Here is a 22,354-nt window from a genome sequence, read left to right on the forward strand (position 1 = left end):
ATAATGTTGTCTGTCTCTGTTGAAACACTGCCATAATGTTGTCTGTCTCTGTTTAAACACTTCCATAATGTTGTCTGTCTCTGTTGAAACGCTGCCATAATGTTGTCTTTGTCTCTGTTTAAACACTGCCATAATGTTGATAATGTTGTCTCTGTCTCTGTTGAAACACTCCCATAATGTTGTCTGTCTCTGTTGAAACACTGCCATAATGTTGTCTGTCTCTGTTGAAACACTGCCATAATGTTGTCTGTCTCTGTTGAAACACTGCCATAATGTTGTCTGTCTCTATTGAAACACTGTCATAACGTTGTCTGTCTCTGTTGAAACACTGCCATAATGTTGTCTGTCTCTGTTGGAACACTGCCATAATGTTGTCTGTCTCTGTTGAAACTGCCATAATGTTGTCTGTCTCTGTTGAAACACTGCCATAATGTTTCTGTCTCTGTTGAAACACTGCCATAATGTTGTCTCTGTCTCTGTTGAAACACTGCCATAATGTTGTCTTTGTCTCTGTTGAAACACTGCCATAATGTGGTCTGTCTCTGTTGAAACACTGCCATAATGTTGTCTGTCTCTTTTGAAACACTGCCATAATGTTGTCTGTCTCTGTTTAAACACTGCCATAATGTTGTCTCTGTCTCTGTTGAAACACTGCCATAATGTTGATAATGTTGTCTCTGTCTCTGTTGAAACACTCCCATAATGTTGTCTGTCTCTGTTGAAACACTGCCATAATGTTGTCTGTCTCTGTTGAAACACTGCCATAATGTTGTCTGTCTCTGTTGAAACACTGCCATAATGTTGTCTGTCTCTGTTGAAACACTGCCATAATGTTGTCTGTCTCTGTTGAAACACTGTCATAATGTTGTCTCTGTCTCTGTTTAAACACTGCCATAATGTTGTCTCTGTCTCTGTTGAAACACTGCCATAACGTTGTCTCTGTCTCTGTTGAAACACTGCCACAACGTTGTCTGTCTCTGTTGAAACACTGTCATGATGTTGTCTGTCTATGTTGAAACACTGCCATAATGTTGTCTGTCTCTGTTGAAACACTGCCATAATGTTGTCTGTCTCTGTTGAAACACTGTCATAATGTTGTCTCTGTCTCTGTTTAAACACTGCCATAATGTTGTCTCTGTCTCTGTTGAAACACTGCCATAACGTTGTCTCTGTCTCTGTTGAAACACTGCCACAACGTTGTCTGTCTCTGTTGAAACACTGTCATGATGTTGTCTGTCTATGTTGAAACACTGCCATAATGTTGTCTCTGTCTCTGTTGAAACACTGCCATAATGTTGTCTTTGTCTCTGTTGAAACACTGCCATAATGTTGTCTCTGTCTCTGTTGAAACACTGCCATAATGTTGTCTTTGTCTCTGTTGAAACACTGCCATAATGTTGTCTCTGTCTCTGTTGAAACACTGCCATAATGTTGTCTTTGTCTCTGTTGAAACACTGCCATAATGTGGTCTGTCTCTGTTGAAACACTGCCATAATGTTGATAATGTTGTCTCTGTCTCTGTTGAAACACTCCCATAATGTTGTCTGTCTCTGTTGAAACACTGCCATAATGTTGTCTGTCTCTGTTGAAACACTGCCATAATGTTGTCTGTCTCTGTTGAAACACTGCCATAATGTTGTCTGTCTCTGTTGAAACACTGCCATAATGTTGTCTGTCTCTGTTGAAACACTGCCATAATGTTGTCTGTCTCTGTTGAAACACTGCCATAATGTTGTCTGTCTCTGTTTAAACACTTCCATAATGTTGTCTGTCTCTGTTGAAACGCTGCCATAATGTTGTCTTTGTCTCTGTTTAAACACTGCCATAATGTTGATAATGTTGTCTCTGTCTCTGTTGAAACACTCCCATAATGTTGTCTGTCTCTGTTGAAACACTGCCATAATGTTGTCTGTCTCTGTTGAAACACTGCCATAATGTTGTCTGTCTCTGTTTAAACACTTCCATAATGTTGTCTGTCTCTGTTGAAACGCTGCCATAATGTTGTCTTTGTCTCTGTTTAAACACTTCCATAATGTTGTCTGTCTCTCACTCTACACTGAGTGACATGGGTGGATTACTGGGAATAATGTCCGCTCGCCGCATAGAGCCTCTTCTGTCGAGTGGAGCCATTTCCCGCTGCCTAACTCTGAGAGGGGCTTTAGTCTGTAAATACACACACGCACACAGACATACACGGAATCACCGGACACACACACCAACACTTCAAAACAGGCATCTGCAATGTTTTCTTCCATGTTAATTTCTGCTGCAGAAATTATACTTCACAGAATACCCTGCTGAGCTCAACATGAACCACCCCCTCCATCTCCATATCACAGATCTGTGCTGTGATGCTTTCATGTTGTTAATAACCTTCCTCATCTTCCTCCCTCCTTCCTGCTCCCTCCATCTTCTGCCACTATTTATAATTATGTAAAGTGGCTCTAACTCACCCCTTCCTTAATTACCATCTGAGATGAGCTGTTCAGAGCTGTTGATGTCTCTCTTCAGAATTACACACAGCTGTGTATGCATAGCAGCAGTGCAGTGCATGTGGGGGAGTGTGTGTGTCAGTGTCATCAAAGACACACACACACACACACACAGAGAGAGAGAGAGACACCACAGACACATTTAGTTCTATACAGGCGCTGATCACCTAGCCTGTTACCAGGGGGTAAACCAGTTATTAGTCTCCAAAGTGCTTGAATGGCTATAATCACCTCATCGTCCTCCCTCCTGTTTTCCATGTGTTGTGTTGCTGAAGAGCTCTGGGATCGTCCTCCCTCCTGTTCTCCATGTGTTGTGTTGCTGAAGAGCTCTGGGATTGTCCTCCCTCCTGTTCTCCATGTGTTGTGTTGCTGAAGAGCTCTGGGATCGTCCTCCCTCCTGTTTTCCATGTGTTGTGTTGCTGAAGAGCTCTGGGATTGTCCTCCCTCCTGTTCTCCATGTGTTGTGTTGCTGAAGAGCTCTGGGATTGTCCTCCCTCCTGTTCTCCATGTGTTGTGTTGCTGAAGAGCTCTGGGAATATGTGTATGAGCATGGTAGGAGTCACAGCTTTGGAAAAGCTATTGTCACAAGACCAAACTCTTAAATTACTTGCTTGGTTCCTGGTGCAGAATAAATAAAAAAATATTTTCTATTTCTATGTTCATTCTATGTTCCCTATCTATTGTATTTCTTTGTTTTGGCCTGGTATGGCTCTCAATCAGGGACAGCTGTACATTGTTGCCGCTGATTGGGAGCCATACTTAGGTAGCCCTTTTTCCACCTGTCTTTTGTGGGAAGTTGATTTTGCATTGCTGTTAGTAGCCTGCGAAACTGTTCGTTCGTTGTGTTGCTTCTTGTTTATTGTTTTTGCTGGTTCACCGTTTATATTAAAATATGATGAAGCCAACCCACGCTGCGCCTTGGTCTCACTCTAACGACGGACGTTACAGAATCACAGTACAGTTGACTTAGATGATATGATTGACTGCTGTCTGCAGTGGTGGTAGGTGGGTAAAATCATTGGGGCAGCCAGAAATAAGCCATATACCAACCTATGTGTTGTGATAATTGTTTGCTCTATAACCTGTTAGTTCTTATATATAGGCCTAAAGGCCAAGATGATAAGAAGACACAGTGGCAGAAAAAACACTCTTTATTTCATCACAAAACCGGAGAGCAACTTCTGTCTGGTGAAGTCCACAAAGCATATTGCATGTGCAGTAACAGACAGTTACATAACCTAGAGCGTGGTCAAGCTAGTTAATGTTTCCCACATTTTTGGAACACTAAACATGGAGCATCTGTCTAAACAAAGCACAGAAAAAATTAAGGTGGAATTTCACACAAGAATATTCTCCCTAAGCCCTATTCAGACTTGAGATAAGTTGATTTAACATGGCCTTAAGTCCATGTTTTATTGAGTCAATGTTAAAACGACTTATCTCAAGTCTGAATCGGGCCCAATTTGCTCATTTTAACAAGGGTGGTTGAGCGAACAGTTTAGTCCTAAAGACTGGCTGAGTGCACTAAGCAGGAGACCCGTGTTCACATTTACCTTCTAACATGAATACCAGTGATGAAGGCCCACTTTACAAATGTTACCTCATGTTACCTCTGCTATCTTATTGTTTTGATGCTGCCTTTTAAATGCACTGAAACACCTAGAAGGGTTTTCACAACAATATCATAAAACACAATTATTCAGATTGAAGAACCACTCTGGGTATTTCAGAGTACTTCCAATCAGTGAAGAACCACTCTCTGGGTGTTTCAGAGTACTTCCAATCTGTGAAGAACCACTCTCTGGGTGTTTCAGAGTACTTCCAATCTGTGAAGAACCACTCTCTGGGTGTTTCAGAGTACTTCCAATCTGTGAAGAACCACTCTGGGTATTTCAGAGTAGTTCCAATCTGTGAAGAACCACTCTCTGGGTGTTTCAGAGTACTTCCATTCTGTTTGGAAATACGGTACATTCAGTGTGTAATAACACTTACATTGGTTTTCCCTCCAAACACCCTCCAAACACCCCCCAAACACTCTCCAAAAACTCTCCAAACACCCTCCAAACACTCTCCAAACACCCTTCAAACACTCTTCAAACACCCTCCAAACACCCTCCAAACACTCTCCAAACACCCTCCAAACACTCTCCAAACACCCTCCAAACACTCTCCAAACACCCTCCAAACACCCTCCAAACACTCTCCAAACACTCTTCAAACACCCTCCAAACACCCTCCAAACACTCTCCAAATACTTTCTAAACATCTTCCAAACACCCTCCAAACACCCTCCAAACACCTTCCAAACACCCTCCAAACACTCTCCAAACACCCTCCAAACACTCTCCAAACACCAGAGCTCAGCTAAGGTGCAATACTTTTCATGGTTTTACAATGATGGGGTTTTGAGTAGTCTTTCTATTTTAATAGTGTACTTTTTATATGATTAATTGTTCAACAGTGGAATAAATGCCTTGCATTTCATCGTTTTCATGCATTGCTTTTTAACTGCCAGACTTGTGTAGCCTAACATTTAGTGAACTGCAGCAATTTCATAGTAGTGACTGAATCTTAAATTATCCTCCCAAACACCTTCAGTTTGTATTGAACACTTGGCCAACTTGTCTCCAATGCATTTTTCCTCAAGAAAAACCTCACACTTGATAAATGATTGTTCTTTTGTGTCCTTCCATGTCTATTCAAGTTTTTCTCTGTGGTCAGCCAGCCAGACACGCTCTCACTCACACACTACATCTCTCAGCTGGTTTTCCTGCCTGTGATCTTGGACCTGGGCCCGGCCTGGCTGAGCTGAAATCAATAGCTTGGCCCTGACTGACAGGATATTACTGAAGGGAAGTGTTAGTGCGTCCCAAATGGCATTCTATTCTCCATATAGTGTACAACTTTTGACCAAAGCTCTATGGGCCCTGGACGAAAGTAGTGCACTATGAAGGGAATAGGGGTCCATTTGCATGGCAGCCTACAGTATGTGAGCGTTTATGTGTCAGGGTTGGAAATGGAGGGGAGAAAGAAGTAGAGAGCCTTGTCCTGGTCAGGTCTTCTCTGATTAGCCTCTGGGCTACAGAGCGCGGTACAATCATTTACTCTTTTTACTGATCTATTTTTTACTTAACACGTTTTACTTCACTTCTTAAAGCATTGTTGGTTAAGGGCTTGTAAGTAAGGTCTACAGCTGTTGTATTTGGCGTATGTGACAAATACAATTTCATTTGATAATTTATTGGACACCAGCTAGCTACTGTATCAAACTGTTATTGCTATAAGTTACCTAAGAGTTATCAAATAACCTATGGTTCAAAGCACCTGGTTTCATAACATATTTGTGGCATAGAGACTTTTGGATTGACATAAATTGTAGATATAATGTCAAGCTCTGTCGTGAAATGTAACTGCATGAGAAAAGTTCAAATTAAATCAATGGCAATATCAAATCACAGAAACAACATGAAGCGTAATATGAGTGAAGTTTACTCTGCACATTTATTTGCATGTACAGAGAGCCTTTTTTATTTCAATCCAAATAAAATGTAGCTGCATTTCTGAGCCCAGAGGCCAATTTTTTTATTTTAAAGCTGAGGTGTCAAAGCAGGTATTTCACAGCTGGGTGCCCTTTTTAATACATGTCTTCCAGAACAGAACACCTTCCAGCATTATAGCCCTGCTGCCTGCCACTCACCACCATGATGACAGGTGTGAACAGCAGAAAAGGGTAGTGTTGCGATTAAATGTGTCCCCTGGTGCACTAATCTCTCTGTTTAACTTGAATAGGCCGGGATGCACTGTAGATGTATCAGTCAGAGAGAGAGTTCAGTGTGTTTGTGTGTGTGTGTTTGTTGTGTGTGTGTGCTAGCGTATTTGTTTGAGAACATGTGAAGGAACTCAACGTGATAAGAGGAAAATGCAGAGAAGAGAAGAGGTTGATGTTTTAATGTTCTGCTTGTTGATGATTGTGTGTGGAGCCTGGGTCACATGATGGAGTCTAGGCGTTCAGGAACAGTGTTGTCACATGATGGAGTCTGGGCGTTCAGGAACAGTGTTGTCACATGATGGAGTCTGGGCGTTCAGGAACGGTGTTGTCACATGATGGAGTCTGGGTGTTCAGGAACAGTGTTGTCACGTGATGGAGTCTGGGCGTTCAGGAACAGTGTTGTCACGTGATGGAGTATGGGTGTTCAGGAACAGTGTTGTCACGTGATGGAGTCTGGGCGTTCAGGAACAGTGTTGTCACATGATGGAGTCTGGGCGTTCAGGAACAGTGTTGTCACGTGATGGAGTCTGGGTGTTCAGGAACAGTGTTGTCACGTGATGGAGTCTGGGCGTTCAGGAACAGTGTTGTCACATGATGGAGTCTGGGCGTTCAGGAACAGTGTTGTCACGTGATGGAGTCTGGGCGTTCAGGAACAGTGTTGTCACATGATGGAGTCTGGGCGTTCAGGAACAGTGTTGTCACGTGATGGAGTCTGGGCGTTCAGGAACGGTGTTGTCACATGATGGAGTCTGGGCGTTCAGGAACGGTGTTGTCACATGATGGAGTCTGGGCGTTCAGGAACAGTGTTGTCACATGATGGAGTCTGGGCGTTCAGGAACAGTGTTGTCACGTGATGGAGTCTGGGCGTTCAGGAACGGTGTTGTCACATGATGGAGTCTGGGCGTTCAGGAACAGTGTTGTCACGTGATGGAGTCTAGGCGTTCAGGAACAGTGTTGTCACATGATGGAGTCTGGGCGTTCAGGAACAGTGTTGTCACATGATGGAGTCTGGGCGTTCAGGAACAGTGTTGTCACGTGATGGAGTCTGGGCGTTCAGGAACAGTGTTGTCACATGATGGAGTCTGGGCGTTCAGGAACAGTGTTGTCACATGATGGAGTCTGGGCGTTCAGGAACAGTGTTGTCACATGATGGAGTCTGGGCGTTCAGGAACAGTGTTGTCACGTGATGGAGTCTGGGCGTTCAGGAACAGTTTTCTCACGTGATGGAGTCTGGGCGTTCAGGAACAGTTTTCTCACGTGATGGAGTCTGGGCGTTCAGGAACAGTTTTCTCACGTGATAGAGTCTGGGCGTTCAGGAACAGTGTTGTCACGTGATGGAGTCTGGGCGTTCAGGAACAGTGTTGTCACATGATGGAGTCTGGGCGTTCAGGAACAGTGTTGTCACGTGATGGAGTCTGGGCGTTCAGGAACAGTGTTGTCACATGATGGAGTCTGGGCATTCAGGAACAGTGTTGTCACGTGATAGATGTAGTACATGGTTCTAAGTGTGTATGTGGGATGTGTGTTTTCATCAATTAGACACAAGGGATGTGTACTGTAGACTGGTTATGTGTAACAGATGTCGTACTACGTACCTCTCTTGCGTAGTGTTTTTAATAAAGGAATGTCCAGCCTCCCTGGTCTTTGTATTTGAATATGTGCATTAAATACACTACTTCACTGAGGGACCTTACAGATGTTGTATGTATGAGGGACAGAGGAAGGGTTAGTTATTTAAAAAATCATGTCAACCCCTATTATTTCACACAGAGTGAGTCCATGTTACGTATTATGGGATATGTTAAGCTAAATTTTACTCCTCAACTAATTTAGGCTTGTCTAAATATAGTAGCTGAATACAACAACCATATTTAGTTAATGCATTTTTATTTATCTTTAAAAAATCTGCCATTTTTCTTCCATTTTGGCATGTATTTTGAGTAGATTGTTGACAAAAAAAAATAATTAAATACATTTTTATCCCACTTTGCCATTAACTTTCATTGAAACATATTCGTGCTAATATGAGTCTGTTACATGGCGTGTACTATATTTTAAATCAAATGTTTTGAGACCTGGATGCTGATTGGCTGTAAGTCGTGGTACATAAGAGACAAATTACTTTACTGTTTAGTGTTCTAATTACATTGGTAAAGTACTTATAATAGCAATAAGGCACTTTAGGGGTTTGTGGTATATGGTCAATATACCACAGCTACGAACGGCCCTTAGGTGTGGTATATTGGACTCACTATACCACACCCCCTCGGGCCTTACTGCTTAAATATACTATCTGCACTTCTTCCTCATCTCTGACCCCCCCCCCCCCCCCCCCCCCCCTTTCCCTTTATTACAGAGGCGTCTATCCTGAGCTATGACGGCAGTATGTACATGAAGGTGGTGATGCCTGCCGTGATGCACACAGAGGCAGAGGACGTCTCCCTACGCTTTATGTCCCAGCGTGCATTTGGGCTCCTCATGGCCGCTACCTCCCGGGACTCCGCCGACACGCTCCGTCTGGAGCTCGACAGCGGCCGTGTCAAACTCACGGTCAACCTAGGTATCGTATGAAACCGTTAACCCTCCCCGTCCCGGTGGCTTCAGGGGGAGGTCTGTTGGAGTTGTCACATAGTCGTTTTTGTTAGTCGTTGTTTTCATTCATTCTTCTTTGTTTTGGTCAAACTACAGCTATTTTCTTGTACAGTAGTTGCATGGATTGTATTTTAATTTGCTCCGCATCGTATATTTAGATGTTCTTGCTTTGCTGCTATGTCGTCACTGTAGAATATTTTATAATTAATCTAACAATCTAATCACCGTATCCATGAATATCACAGTCATTTTCATTAAGATATTGAGAAATAGTCAGTCATGTTCACAAGTAGAAAGGAACATTTCTCAGATATTAAGAGATGTTCAGTTACTTATATGCTATCAAACATTGTTTCCTTATACATTACATAGGCCTGTTTCACCCCTCAATTACAGGACTTTTTAACAAGGTCTTCTTATTATGATGGCCCTTTTTCTCTCTTTCTCATCCAAAGGTTCTGATATAAAGTACCAGTCAAATGTTTGGACTCATTGCAGGCTTTTTCTTTTTTTTTTTACTTTTTTCTACATTGTAGAATAATATTGAAGACATAGACACGGTGAAATAACACATATGGAATCATATAGTAACAAAAAGTGATAAACAAATCAAAATATATTTTATGTTTGAGATTCTTCAAAGTAGCCACCAGTTGCCTTGATGACAGCTTTGCACACTCTTGGCATTCTCTCAACCAGCTTCACCTGGAATGCTTTTCCAACAGCCTTGAAGGAGTTCCCACATATGCTGAACATTTTTGGGCTGCTTTTCCTTCACTCTGCGGTACAACTCATCCCCAACCATCTTAACTGGGTTGAGGTCGGGTGATTGTGGAGGCCAGGTCATCTGATGTAGCACGCCATCACTCTCCATCTTGGTAAAATAGCCCTTACACAGCCTGGAAGTGTGTTTTGGTCACTGTCATGTTGAAAAACATAGACCCACTAAGTGCAAACCAGATGTGATGGCATATTGCTGTATAATGTTGTAGTAGCCATGCAGATTAAGTGTGCCTTGAATTCTAAATAAATCACAGACAGTGTCACCAGCAAAGCACCCCCACACCATCACACCTCCTTTTTGAGTTACTACATGATTCCATATGTGTTATTTCATAGTTTTGATGTCTTCACTATTTTTCTACTATGTAGAAAATAGTACAAATAAAGAAAAACCCTTGAATAGGTGTGTCCAAACGTTCGACTGGTACTGTATAACTACATCTCGAAAACGCATTAATATCCTACATTCTTACTGTCTGGGTTTGTTGTTGTCGTAACCGTGTTTTGTTGATTATTTACTGTATTTTTATTATTATTTGGTCCATGTTAGCAGGTCCATGGTTCCACCCATTAGCACCCCTACAGTAGTGTAGGTGGTATTTCCCATGTCGCCTTGTTCAAAGATGATCACCCCTTCAACGGCCCTTAGCCTGCGGCCCACCTAGCATACAGCCCGAGCCCACAGCACACAGCAAGCCTGCAGATGGTGGCATATAGGATAGGATAGCAGCACCCCTTTATCTATACACACGTGGACACAAACATTAAGCTTTGACTAGCTTGCCTTCAGCCATATCCACCCTCATGCAAAATACAAACAAACTGTACCTGTCAACCGGTGGAGGCTGCTGAGGGGACGGATAATAATAATGCACTGCATGGACTGAATGGAATGGTATCAAACTCCATTCCAGCCATTACACTCTATTCTAGCCATGATTATGAGCCGTCCTCCCCTCAGAAGCCTCCACTGCTGTCAACACATACATATGTAGGATCTTAACCCATAGCGGGGGTACTAATAACATATAGAATTGTTTTAAGGTCATACAAAGGATCATTTTGCTAAATGATTTAGAATTTTAAGATCCCTTGAAGGTTCTACTAAACTATATTGAATTGCTTTAATTTGATCACACTTTTGTTGGTGATCATTTTCTTGTAGTGTATCTGAGTTTTAAAAAGGCTTTTAGACTTGATTTACCCTAACGAAAAATGTATCAACTCCTACCAAAATAATTATTCACTTTTCCTGTTGCTGCAAGACTATTTTCCTGCTGTAGCAAACTGTCTCAAATTAAGATTCTACATCTGTATGCCTATAAAGATGGGGGATCAATGGAAATTGATCTGTGTATTTCACTCAGTTTTACATTATGTTATGGACACATTATAACTGTCACTTTCCTAATATTGCCAAATATTATTCTCAGAGTCTGACTACTATATAGGACTTCAATATACAATATCTAATGTGATTTGGCTGGTTTCATTCATACACATAAAGCCTACACCTTTGCTATCTTTGTGTTAGTGCTGAGGTCTGGGGTAGTCTGGAACCCTCTGAGGTCCTGCTAGGCCACTGTACGGCGCTGGTGCTGACTGGATCGACGCTGTTTGCTCCCACTTTTCTGTTGCGGTTGACTGTACATGACGAGCTGGGTCACATGGATCCTAACCCAGATCACCTGACCAATCACAGCACTACTTATTCCCTATTGGTTGAGATATAGGCCTATCTTGTGTACCGTTTGTAGCCTAAAGTGTAGGATGTATCATACTCCAATATGATATACATTTGATATAAATAACTGACGGCTACAGGTGCAGAATAACAAATTATGGTTACAAAATGCTGGGTTAGTAAATCGATGTGGCCAATGAACTGCAAGCGGCCATTTTAAAAAAGAGGCTTAAAATCCTAAACTATAAAAAAACATGTTGAAATTTGAAAACAACATTATATTTTGTAAGATATTTTATGCATCTATTCAGACCTACAAATATATTTTCACTATTGACAACAAGTATTTCAATAAAAAGAAAAGTCTAATTTGATGTTAAATCAAATAAAATGTAATGATCAAACTTAAAAGAAGATATAGATCCAAAATGGCAGTTTGATGTTGACCATCATCACAAGTTACCCTAACTACCTGAAATGGCCGCCGATGTCATGTGACCGTCCCCGGAAGGTGGAGTTTCTGTTCTTGGATGTCAGCAGCTTTTACCTTGAAGGATGCGATTTCATCTGTCACTTATTTCCCCCCTATCTAGACTGTGTCAGGATAAACTGTAACACCAGTAAGTCTATACTCCACTTGATGGAGAATTCTTCTTTAAATTAATATGATATCGTTATTTTTGACATGATTTGTATAGATAGGATAATGTACAGAAGTGTGATAAGGAAATTGCATTGATAATAGATCAGCTAAGATCAAAGACCTTATGATTAAAGTGAGATGTTTCTATACATAATTAGCTGTACGTTAACTCAACTCAATTAGCCAACTTTTCTTGATCTTTTTAAGGTTGGTTAAAAAAAATACATCTTTAAAAATGTTACAGAAATTCACATGTACATTTTTCTTTAAAGGTGCATGTTTGTTACATTGTAGTGTGGCTTATAAAGATTTAGTGATACTGCTCTTACTCATAAAGAGGTCTTTGAGTTTGTTTTGGTCATGACAACATGACAACAGTCAAGGGCCTTGTGTGTTAATGAGAAGGACTTGGTTTACGCCCTGAATAATGTTTGCAAAGGATGTTTTCTATTTGAGATTGTTCTTTGTGCTGTTGTGTGTGTGTGTGTGTGTGTGTGTGTGTGTGTGTATGTCTACCGGAGGTTGACAGTGTGTCCCAGCTGCAGCTCTATTTGACAGTGGATCTCAGTTTTAGTGACAGATCAGGCACACTCGTTCACTCTAATTATACTGATCAATGTCTCTGATTACACACCACACCTAATGAGGCTGCAGGTAATGGTGTGTAATTAACCAAACACAGACACACACACACACATAAACGTAAACATTGAACTCCCTGGGGTCGCACACCATGGGCTTGACACGCCCTCTTGTGGGTGGTTGAGGCATTTGTTTTTGAAGAAACATTCTCCATACATAGGCACATTTGATTCTGCCTGTATTTCTGCATTTCTGCTCCTTGAAAAAGGATCTGAGCCCTTTTATGAGTAACAGCAGTTATCTTACTCTATTTCGAGTCTTAGAGTAACAGCGGTTATTATCTTACTGTATTTCGAGTCTTAGAGTAACAGCGGTTATTATCTTACTGTATTTCGAGTCTTAGAGTAACAGCGGTTATTATCTTACTGTATTTAGAGTCTTAGAGTAACAGCAGTTATCTTACTGTATTTCGAGTCGTAGAGTAACAGCGGTTATTATCTTACTGTATTTAGAGTCTTAGAGTAACAGCAGCTATTATCTTACTGTATTTAGAATCTTAAGAGATGGTAGATAATCAAGTACAAATATATATCTTTGTATAGTATTATCATCTCTTCAGGTCTTTTCTCCTCTATTTTTGTTGTAAGCCAAACCAACTCTTTGATTTTAGAGTGGGCAAAGTAAACAGAACATGCACAGAAAGCAACCTAACCTGGTGTCCCGCATACGAGACCCCAGCTAGAATCAGTGTCCCCAAAATTCTTTCTCATTTTCTGGCCGACAGAAATTGGTTACTGGTAGACAAACCCAGCTCACCCAGAGAAAACAAAGGTTTGGTTTGTGTTGCTGACTAACCCTAATGCTGAACTAACTAACGGTCGTTCTCAGGCAAGGGACCAGAGACTCTATATGCGGGCCAAAAGCTCAATGATAATGACTGGCACTCTGTCAGAGTGGTCCGACGCGGTAAAAACTTCAAACTGACAGTCGATGAAGACATGTCTGAAGGTACTATTACTGGTTCTGATTCGAAGAGAATATATTTGCTCTTTTTTTACTAATAAAGAGGTGAAATCCTTTGAAATTCCTATCCTACCTTTCTCCCTCCTCCTTACCCCTTCGACCCTCCCTTCGACCCTCCCTATGTTTCTCTCTCTCTCTCTCTCTCTCTCTCTCTCTCTCTCTCTCTCTCTCTCTCTCTCTCTCTCTCTCTCTCTTTCTCTCTCTGATTCTCTCATTCTCCCTCTCTCATTCTCTCTCCCTCTCTCATTCTCCCTCTCATTCTATCACTTTCGCTCTCTCTTCTCTCTCTCTCTCCCATTCACTCTCTCTTTCTCTCTCTCTCTCTCTCTCTCTCTCTCTGTCCCCTTCTCTCTCTCCAGGCCAGATGGCAGGCGACCACACCCGTCTGGAGTTCCATAATGTGGAGACAGGCATTCTGACAGAGAAGCGTTTCATCTCGTCCTCCCCCTCCTCTTTCATTGGACACCTGCAGGTAGGACCAGCACGTGTTCAATCATAAATCATAATTTGGCATCTGCCAGGCACTGACCTGCACAGGAAGGAGGGGATCATGGCCAGACCAGATTACAGCCTCGGATTGGCTATTATTCCCTAACCGTAGAGGCTAATCAAAGTGGTGCAATACTACTGTTCTTCAGTTGATAAAAGCAGTTATCATAATATTAGTTTCTTCACTAAGTTATCGTGATACCAAACGCCATTATCATACTGAAAAACCAACTCGGGCCTCTGACCTCTAACCTCTAACCCCTAGGGCCTGAAGTTCAACGGTATGTTCTACATTGACATGTGTAAGAATGGAGACATTGACTTCTGTGAGCTCAACGCCCGCTTTGGCATGCGCTCCATCATTGCTGACCCGGTGACCTTCAAGTCCAAGGGCAGCTATTTGGGGCTGGCCACCCTGCAGGCCTACACCACCATGCACCTGTTCTTCCAGTTCAAGACCACATCGCCTGACGGATTCATACTGTTCAACAGTGGAGACGGGAACGACTTCATTGCTGTGGAGCTGGTCAAAGGGTGAGTCATTTAGGATACCCTTATTGAACTATATTTAGTCATGTAATTAAAGGCCTAGTACCGTCATAGTACTCTCCCCCTTTTGTTTTGTATCATATTGTACAATAGCTGATGAAACTGTTTGTGAACAAAATGTGATCAGTGTTATTTCCTGATAGTTGCTGGATAAAAATACAATCTACACAGGACCTTCAATCAGCAGGGGTGTACTCATTCTGACGAATATGCTGCAAAACGTTTCTTAAACGGGAGCAAACGAAATGGGGAGGCACCTACCTGAATTTGTCCGTTTTGCTCCGTTTACTTCCATTTGGTTCTTAAGTGGTGTCACGTCCTGACCAGTAAAGGTGTCTATTTGTTATTGTAGTTTGGTCAGGACGTGGCAGAGGGTATTTGTTTTCATGGTTTTGTGTATGTGTTGAGATAGAGGGATATTTTGTGTAGAGTGTTTCTGGGGTTTATTGGTGTAGTGTCGATGTAGAAGGGGTAGTTGATTTAGGTGGTTCGGGGTGTGTGTGTATTGTAGAGGGGTATTTGATTTATGTGTTCCGGGGTGTTGGGTATGTTCTTGTGTTTGTATTTCTAAGGGGCTGTTCTAGTTTTGTATTTCTGTGTTGGCCTGGTATGACTCTCAATCAGGAACAGCTGTACATCATTGTTGCTGATTGAGAGTCATACTTAGGGAGCCTGTTTTCACCTGTCACTTTGTGGGAGGTTATTGCCGTGTTTAGCGTTATGCCTTACAGGACTGTTTATCGTTTTTGTATACGTTTTGGTTTCCCGTCTTTGTCCCAATAAAAGAAGATGAGTGTACATATACCAGCTGCGTTTTGGTCTCAACCCTACGACACCTGTGACAAGTGGTAAACGCTTTCTGGAATGAATAATCCCCAGGTTATGCATAGACAGAGTTTTGACATGCCTGGTGACATCACCAGGCTGTATAAATAGACCAATAACAAAGAGAGTTCCAAACCTTTCTGACATTTGAGATATCCCTCCAATTAAGTGCCTCCAATTAGCTCCCTCACTCAGACCACTCCCAGACAAATGAGAATTTTTTTGTTTTTGTGCTACAAAAACTATATTTGTTGCTTTTTGACAATTTGTATAGGTAACTATTACAGTAAGGTACTTAATTGTTACCAAAAAATGATTTGATGTTGAGATTAAAAAATGCTGTATTGGGCTTGCAAGAGAGTCAGATAATGGACTTCACCTAGCCTTGTTGGTTCAGTGTCTTTAGTTGGTGTGATGAAACTCAAATAGTCCAAGTAAAACATGAATAGTTAAGAAAATTCACTACCAACTTGTGAGAAATGCCAAAAGACTAGGCAAGATATTCTGAGGCAAAGGTCATCCTTCAGAATAACTTGATAATGGATCAATTATATAGACTTCTGCCGGTCGTTTTAGCCACATTTTAAGAAGTATATTGATTGGCGGGAAGAGGAGAAGGAGAGCTCTCAATTCCATAGAGTTCCTCCTATCATCTTCAATGACTGTGCCACACCCACACTCCCCCACTTCAATGTAGTGGGCACTACATCTGAGTAATATCCCCTACACTCACCCACTTCAACTGAGTCCACTTCTACTCTCTAGTCTAGTAGGTACACTAATGGACACACACGTCTGAAATGTGTCTCAAAGTAAAGCGGAGGATAAGTGTGCACTTAGGGGGAAGTGCACTTAATAGTACTATAGTGTGCATCCTTGTTTCCTTGTCTCCTAGTTTAGATGAGTGTATTTATTCAGAGTAACTTGCAGGTTACAACAAGTACAGTCATGAAGAGAGATAGATACCTGTGTACTGTTGAATGCTGCCGCCAGCGGTATTAAAATCTTGGTCCCTATCCTAGGTTTGTCCAATGTGTACTTTTGAATGCTCCCCCAGCTGTATTAAAATCTTGGTCCCTATTCTAGGTTTGTCCACTGTGTACTGTTAAATGCTCCCCCAGCTGTAATAAATCCTTGGTCCCTATCCTAGGTTTGTCCACTGTGTCTTGTTAAATGCTCCCCCAGCTGTATTAAAATCCTTTGTCCCCATCCTAGGTTTGTCCACTATGTGTTTGATCTGGGGAACGGGCCCAGTCTGCTGAAGGGGAACAGTGAGAGAGCTCTGAATGACAACCAGTGGCATAACGTAGTCATCACTAGGGACGCCACCAACACACACACACTGAAGGTGGATGCCAAGTCTGTCACACAGAACATCAACGGAGCCAAGAACCTAGACCTCAAAGGTAGGAGGTCAAGCAGCGAACATAGAATTCCAGTTCTGTCTTACTTTTTCATTTGATTAGATTTTTTTAAACTTTAGTTTATTTAGTAAATATTTTATTAACTCTATTTCTTGAACTGCATTATTGGTTAAGGGCTTGTAAGTAAGCATTTCACTGTAAGGTCTACAGTGGTCTAATTTGATTTGATTACAGTAATTGCAGTCATTCTAATTATATGGTATTATAGACCAGAAAGTCACTTAAGCTTCTATATCCTTCCATCACAGAGACATAAACACTGGCAAAACAGTCGCTACATTGCAATCAATGTTCCTACTAGCAAACTACCATTTTATTCTAAATGGCATGCTAGTCTGGATATTGGAACGACTCAGTTTGACAGAAAATATTTGCTTATTTGACTAAGTAAAGGCATTATAATCATGACTAGATTATCCTGCCATCACATAAATGTTGTTGACACATTCTCTGACTACATCCTTCATTTGATCATCCATGCCTCCCTCCCTCCCCCCTTCCTCTCTCCCTCCAGGTGATCTGTTTGTGGCAGGTCTGGGGCCCAACATGTATCAGAACCTTCCTAAGCTGGTGGTCTCTAGGGAGGGTTTCCAGGGCTGTCTGGCGTCTGTCGATCTCAACGGCCGTCTGCCTGACCTCATCAATGATGCCCTGTTCCGCTCCGGACAAATCGAACGCGGCTGTGAAGGTACGACCCCTGACCTATGACCTCTTTGACTTAGGATCACTTATACTATGCATCCGGTTCCAAATTGACCCCAAGCACCCTATATGACTAGATCTGTGTCTTCTACTCATGGCTATGGTTTGTTCCTTGCCCACTCACACCTTCAGCCTAGTTAATTTATGGCTACTCAGGGTCACAACCTGAAATAATCTAAATGGTATACTGGGATCAAAGACTAGTGCATCATGTACTAGTCTAGTCAGTAAACTGCCTTCCTCCACTAGGTGTTGCCAAACCATTACACTTCATTCCACCACTAGGTGGTGCCAAACCATTACAATTCATTCCACCACGAGGTGGTGCCAAACCATTACAATTCATTCCACCACTAGGTGGTGCCAAACCATTACACTTCATTCCACCACTAGGTGGTGCCAAACCGTCAGTATCTGACCATAGAGACAGCGTTCTCTCACATGACATTCCTACAACACACACCCCTGTCTATCCATCTGATCCCTTTTATTGTAATCTAACACATTAACACTAATTAACCACTAAACATAACCTGAAGTACTTCCCTTTACCATCACTATAACTACATGTGCATATGTAGGATCTTAATTTGACCTGTATTGTCACAGCAAAATAATCCTGCAGCAACTGGATTTGAATGTTTAGTCCATGATGTTGCTTGATTAGTGGTTAGGCTATTAGCTGGTCAAAATGAGGCTACATGAAAAGTGGAATACTGTTAGTTAATATAACCGTGTATAACCTTGTGTCCTGCATGCGGCGCATGAAAATTCTCAGCAACAAAAGAGTAATCAAATTAAGATCCTACAGCTGTAACTCTACAATACCTGAACGCTCTGAACACTAACCTTGTGCTGTCTGACTAACACTAACTTTTTCCACTTCTTCCTGTTCTGTTTGTTGTGTTTCGGCGCTAACAAAGTTGATTTCACCAAAGCCGACCTGCAAGGTAGAAGGTTTCACTCTGACCGCTTCCCTGAAGCGCGGCTGAACTGACAGAATGCTGAACTGACAGAATGCTGTGTGCAATGCATCTTGGGTGTAGCCATGCCGACCATGTCCCACTGCTGGAGAGGAAGGCTCACTCTCTGAAAGTGTCAGGAGAAATGTTGGAGAAACAGAAGGAACAGAAAGAAGAGATAAAAGAGAGCCTTAAGATGAAGCATGAATGAGAAAAGCTGTAGAGGGAGCGAAATAGATTGAGAGAGAAAGAAAGAAAGAAATTGTTGTAAGATTGAGTGATAGTGAGAGGCTGAGAGGCCGAGAGGCTGAGAGGCCGAAAGGTAGAAACAGAGAGATTGTCAGGGAAAGAGATAAATCAAGGAGATTTATGTGAAAAACGATCAATTCAACCCATCCACAGAGAAGCCCATCCATAAAACATGAGATCCATTTCCAGGCCCAGGGCTACATGTAGTACTGTTACTACGTTGTCTTACCAGCAGTGGTTGATGTCTACCTGTCTCTGTATAGCAAATTCATTTATTTCATTAGGAAAAGTTGAGATGTTCAGAAAAGTATAGCAAATCCTGCAACTGCGCTTCAACAGCTTCAGAGTGCTGCTAGTCAACCATCTCTCAGCCTCTCTCTCTTGCTCTCTCTCTCTCTCTCTCAGCCTCTCTTTATCTCTTTCTCTCAACCCTGTCACACTCCTTCCTTCCTTTCTCTGGTGAGAAGAGAAAGTGCTGTTTCAGAGAGCGAGTCCTCTCCAATACAGACAGGGTTGTGGTGACTGAATACCACCGCTCTTCATTACACAGTAAAGGCACTTTCAGCCAGCAACTATAGTTCTCCTTGTTCTGTTGCACCTCCCAAGTTATTCTCTTGTCTCACATATCATCTTGCACAAGACTATTGCACTTAAACAACTGTTTATTTGCAGTTGTTTATATTTCTTGTTTTTCTTTAAATCTTTTCTCTTTGGAGGTTTTTGATAAGATTTGTATGTTATTCGTTTAATCCAGACGGATTGACTATGTACATGTACTTGTCTACATTCCCTCTTAGAAAAGTATTCAGAAGTGTGAGATATGTGTGGTGGTGGTTGGTGGAGAATGGAATACACACATCCAGTTTGACTTTGAATGCCCTGTGCAAGTGACACATCATACTTCCGTGTTTATGTCCTTGGCCTTTTGAATGGGCATGACGATTATACAGTATCATCGAATTCATGAAAACACGGTCCAAGAAGGTAAATATGAAACTATATTGGTGCTTGAATTTGCCAGATGCCTTTCATTACGTTTTTGCGTTAAGAACATTGCTTTAGGTTTTTGACCATTGAATACCATTCAAAAACCCAACAAAATTCCAAAACAACAAGGTCCCTTGCCATGTCACTTGCATATTGTATACCCCATCAAACTGTCTCAATGGAGTGCATACTCAGGAATATGCACTACTGTACTACACACTCTAAAGGCTTCATTTGTTCTTGTTTACTGTTCTTGTTCTGAACTATATGTGTTGCAATTATATAGTATTGTAAATCTTTAGTGTCGTAAATCTATAATTGTAAATATATAGTGTTGTAAATATATTGTGATGTAAATAGGTAGTGTTGTAAATATATAGTATTGTAAATCTATAGAGTTGTAAATCTATATTGTTGTATATCTACAGTGTTGTAAATCTATAGAGTTGTAAATCTATAAGAGTTGTAAATATATAGTGGTGTAAATCTATAGTGGTGTAAATCTATAGTGGTGTAAATCTATAGTGGTGTAAATCTATAGTGTTGTAAATATGTAGTGGTATAAATCTGTAGTGGTGTAATTCTATAATTGTAAATATTTAGTGTTGTAAATCTATAGTGTTGTAAATATGTAGTGGTGTAAATCTGTAGTGGTGTAATTCCATAGTTGTAAATATGTAGTGTTGTAAATATTTAGTGGTGTAAATCTGTAGTGGTGTAAATCTATAGTGTTGTAAATCTATAGCGGTGTAAATCTATAGTGGTGTAAATCTATAGTGTTGTAAATATATAGTGTTGTAAATATATAGTGTTGTACATCTATAATTGTAAATATATAGTGTTGTAAATATATAGTATTGTAAATCTATAATTGTAAGTATGTAGTCTTGTAAATCTATAGTGTTGTAAATATGTAGTTGTGTAAATCTGTAGTGGTGTAAATCTATAATTGTAAATATGTAGTGTTGTAAATATATAGTGTTGTAAATATATAGTGTTGTAAATCTATTGTGTTGTAAATCTATAGTGTTGTAAATCTGTAGTGGTGTGAATCTATAGTGTTGTAAATCTATGGTATTGTAAATCTATAGTGTTGTAAATCTGTAGTGGTGTAAATCTATAGTGTTGTAAATATATAGTGTTGTACATCTATAGTATTGTAAATCTATAGAGTTGTAAATCTATATTGTTGTATATCTACAGTGTTGTAAATCTATAGAGTTGTAAATCTATAGAGTTGTAAATCTATAGTGTTGTAAATATATAGTGGTGTAAATCTATAGTGGTGTAAATCTATAGTGGTGTAAATCTATAGTGTTGTAAATATGTAGTGGTATAAATCTGTAGTGGTGTAATTCTATAATTGTAAATATTTAGTGTTGTAAATCTATAGTGTTGTAAATATGTAGTGGTGTAAATCTGTAGTGGTGTAATTCCATAATTGTAAATATGTAGTGTTGTAAATATTTAGTGGTGTAAATCTACAGTGGTGTAAATCTGTAGTGGTGTAAATCTATAGTGTTGTAAATCTATAGCGGTGTAAATCTATAGTGGTGTAAATCTATAGTGTTGTAAATATATAGTGTTGTAAATATATAGTGTTGTACATCTATAATTGTAAATATATAGTGTTGTAAATATATAGTATTGTAAATCTATAATTGTAAGTTTGTAGTCTTGTAAATATATAGTGTTGTAAATATGTAGTGGTGTAAATCTGTAGTGGTGTAAATCTATAATTGTAAATATGTAGTGTAGTAAATATATAGTGTTGTAAATATATAGTGTTGTAAATCTATAGTGTTGTAAATCTATAGTGGTGTAAATCTGTAGTGGTGTGAATCTATAGTGTTGTAAATCTATGGTATTGTAAATCTATAGTGTTGTAAATTTATAGTGTTGTAAATCTGTAGTGGTGTAAATCTATAGTGTTGTAAATATATATTGTTGTAAATCTATAGTATTGTAAATCTATAGTGGTGTAAATCTATAGTGTTGTAAGTCTATAGTGGTGTAAATCTATAGTGTTGTAAATATATAGTGTTGTAAATATATAGTGTTGTAAATATATAGTGTTTTAAATCTATAGTGTTGTAAATTCTTAGTATTGTAAATCTATAGTGGTGTAAATCTATGGTATTGTAATTCTATAGTATTGTAAATCTGTAGCATTGTACATCTATACTGTTGTAAATATATAGTGTTGTAAATCTGTAGTATTGTAAATCTACAGTGTCGTAAATCTATAGTGTCTTAAATCTATAGTTGTAAATCTATAATTTTACATTTACAATGTCGTAAATCTATAGTGTTGTAAATCTATTGTGTTGTAAATCTATAGTGTTGTAAATCTATAATGTTGTAAGTATATAGGGTTGTAAGTCTATAGTGTTGTAAATCTATAGTGTCATAAATATATAGTATTGTAAATATACTGTATTGTGTATCTATAGCATTGGAAATCTATAGTATTGTAAATATATAGTATTGTAAATCTATAGTGTCGTAAATCTATATTGTCAAAAATCTATATTATTGTAAATCTATAGTTGTCAATATATCATTGTAAATGTGTAGTATTGTCAATCTATATTATTGT

At 40.0% G+C, this 22,354-nt stretch overlaps 1 protein-coding gene across 3 annotated transcripts in view; it reads left to right on the forward strand.

Annotated features, from left to right (window-relative positions):
- nrxn3b (neurexin 3b) overlaps positions 1 to 22,354 on the forward strand; it is a 547,141-nt gene that overhangs the window by 207,464 nt on the left and 317,323 nt on the right. For 2 of the 3 annotated variants that reach the window (XM_029706324.1, XM_029706412.1), the window contains 6 exons: positions 8,618 to 8,821; positions 13,434 to 13,553; positions 13,928 to 14,040; positions 14,323 to 14,591; positions 16,647 to 16,837; positions 17,370 to 17,543. In XM_029706324.1, coding sequence (XP_029562184.1) covers positions 8,618 to 8,821; positions 13,434 to 13,553; positions 13,928 to 14,040; positions 14,323 to 14,591; positions 16,647 to 16,837; positions 17,370 to 17,543 — 1,071 coding nt within the window. Of the gene's footprint in view, positions 1 to 8,617; positions 8,822 to 11,913; positions 11,941 to 13,433; positions 13,554 to 13,927; positions 14,041 to 14,322; positions 14,592 to 16,646; positions 16,838 to 17,369; positions 17,544 to 18,480; positions 18,508 to 22,354 lie in introns of all 3 variants that reach the window. The other variant, XM_029706494.1, reaches the window with a different exon arrangement.

This window comes from Salmo trutta, chromosome 1 (assembly GCF_901001165.1).
Source record: "Salmo trutta chromosome 1, fSalTru1.1, whole genome shotgun sequence".
Lineage (NCBI taxonomy): Eukaryota > Metazoa > Chordata > Actinopteri > Salmoniformes > Salmonidae > Salmo > Salmo trutta.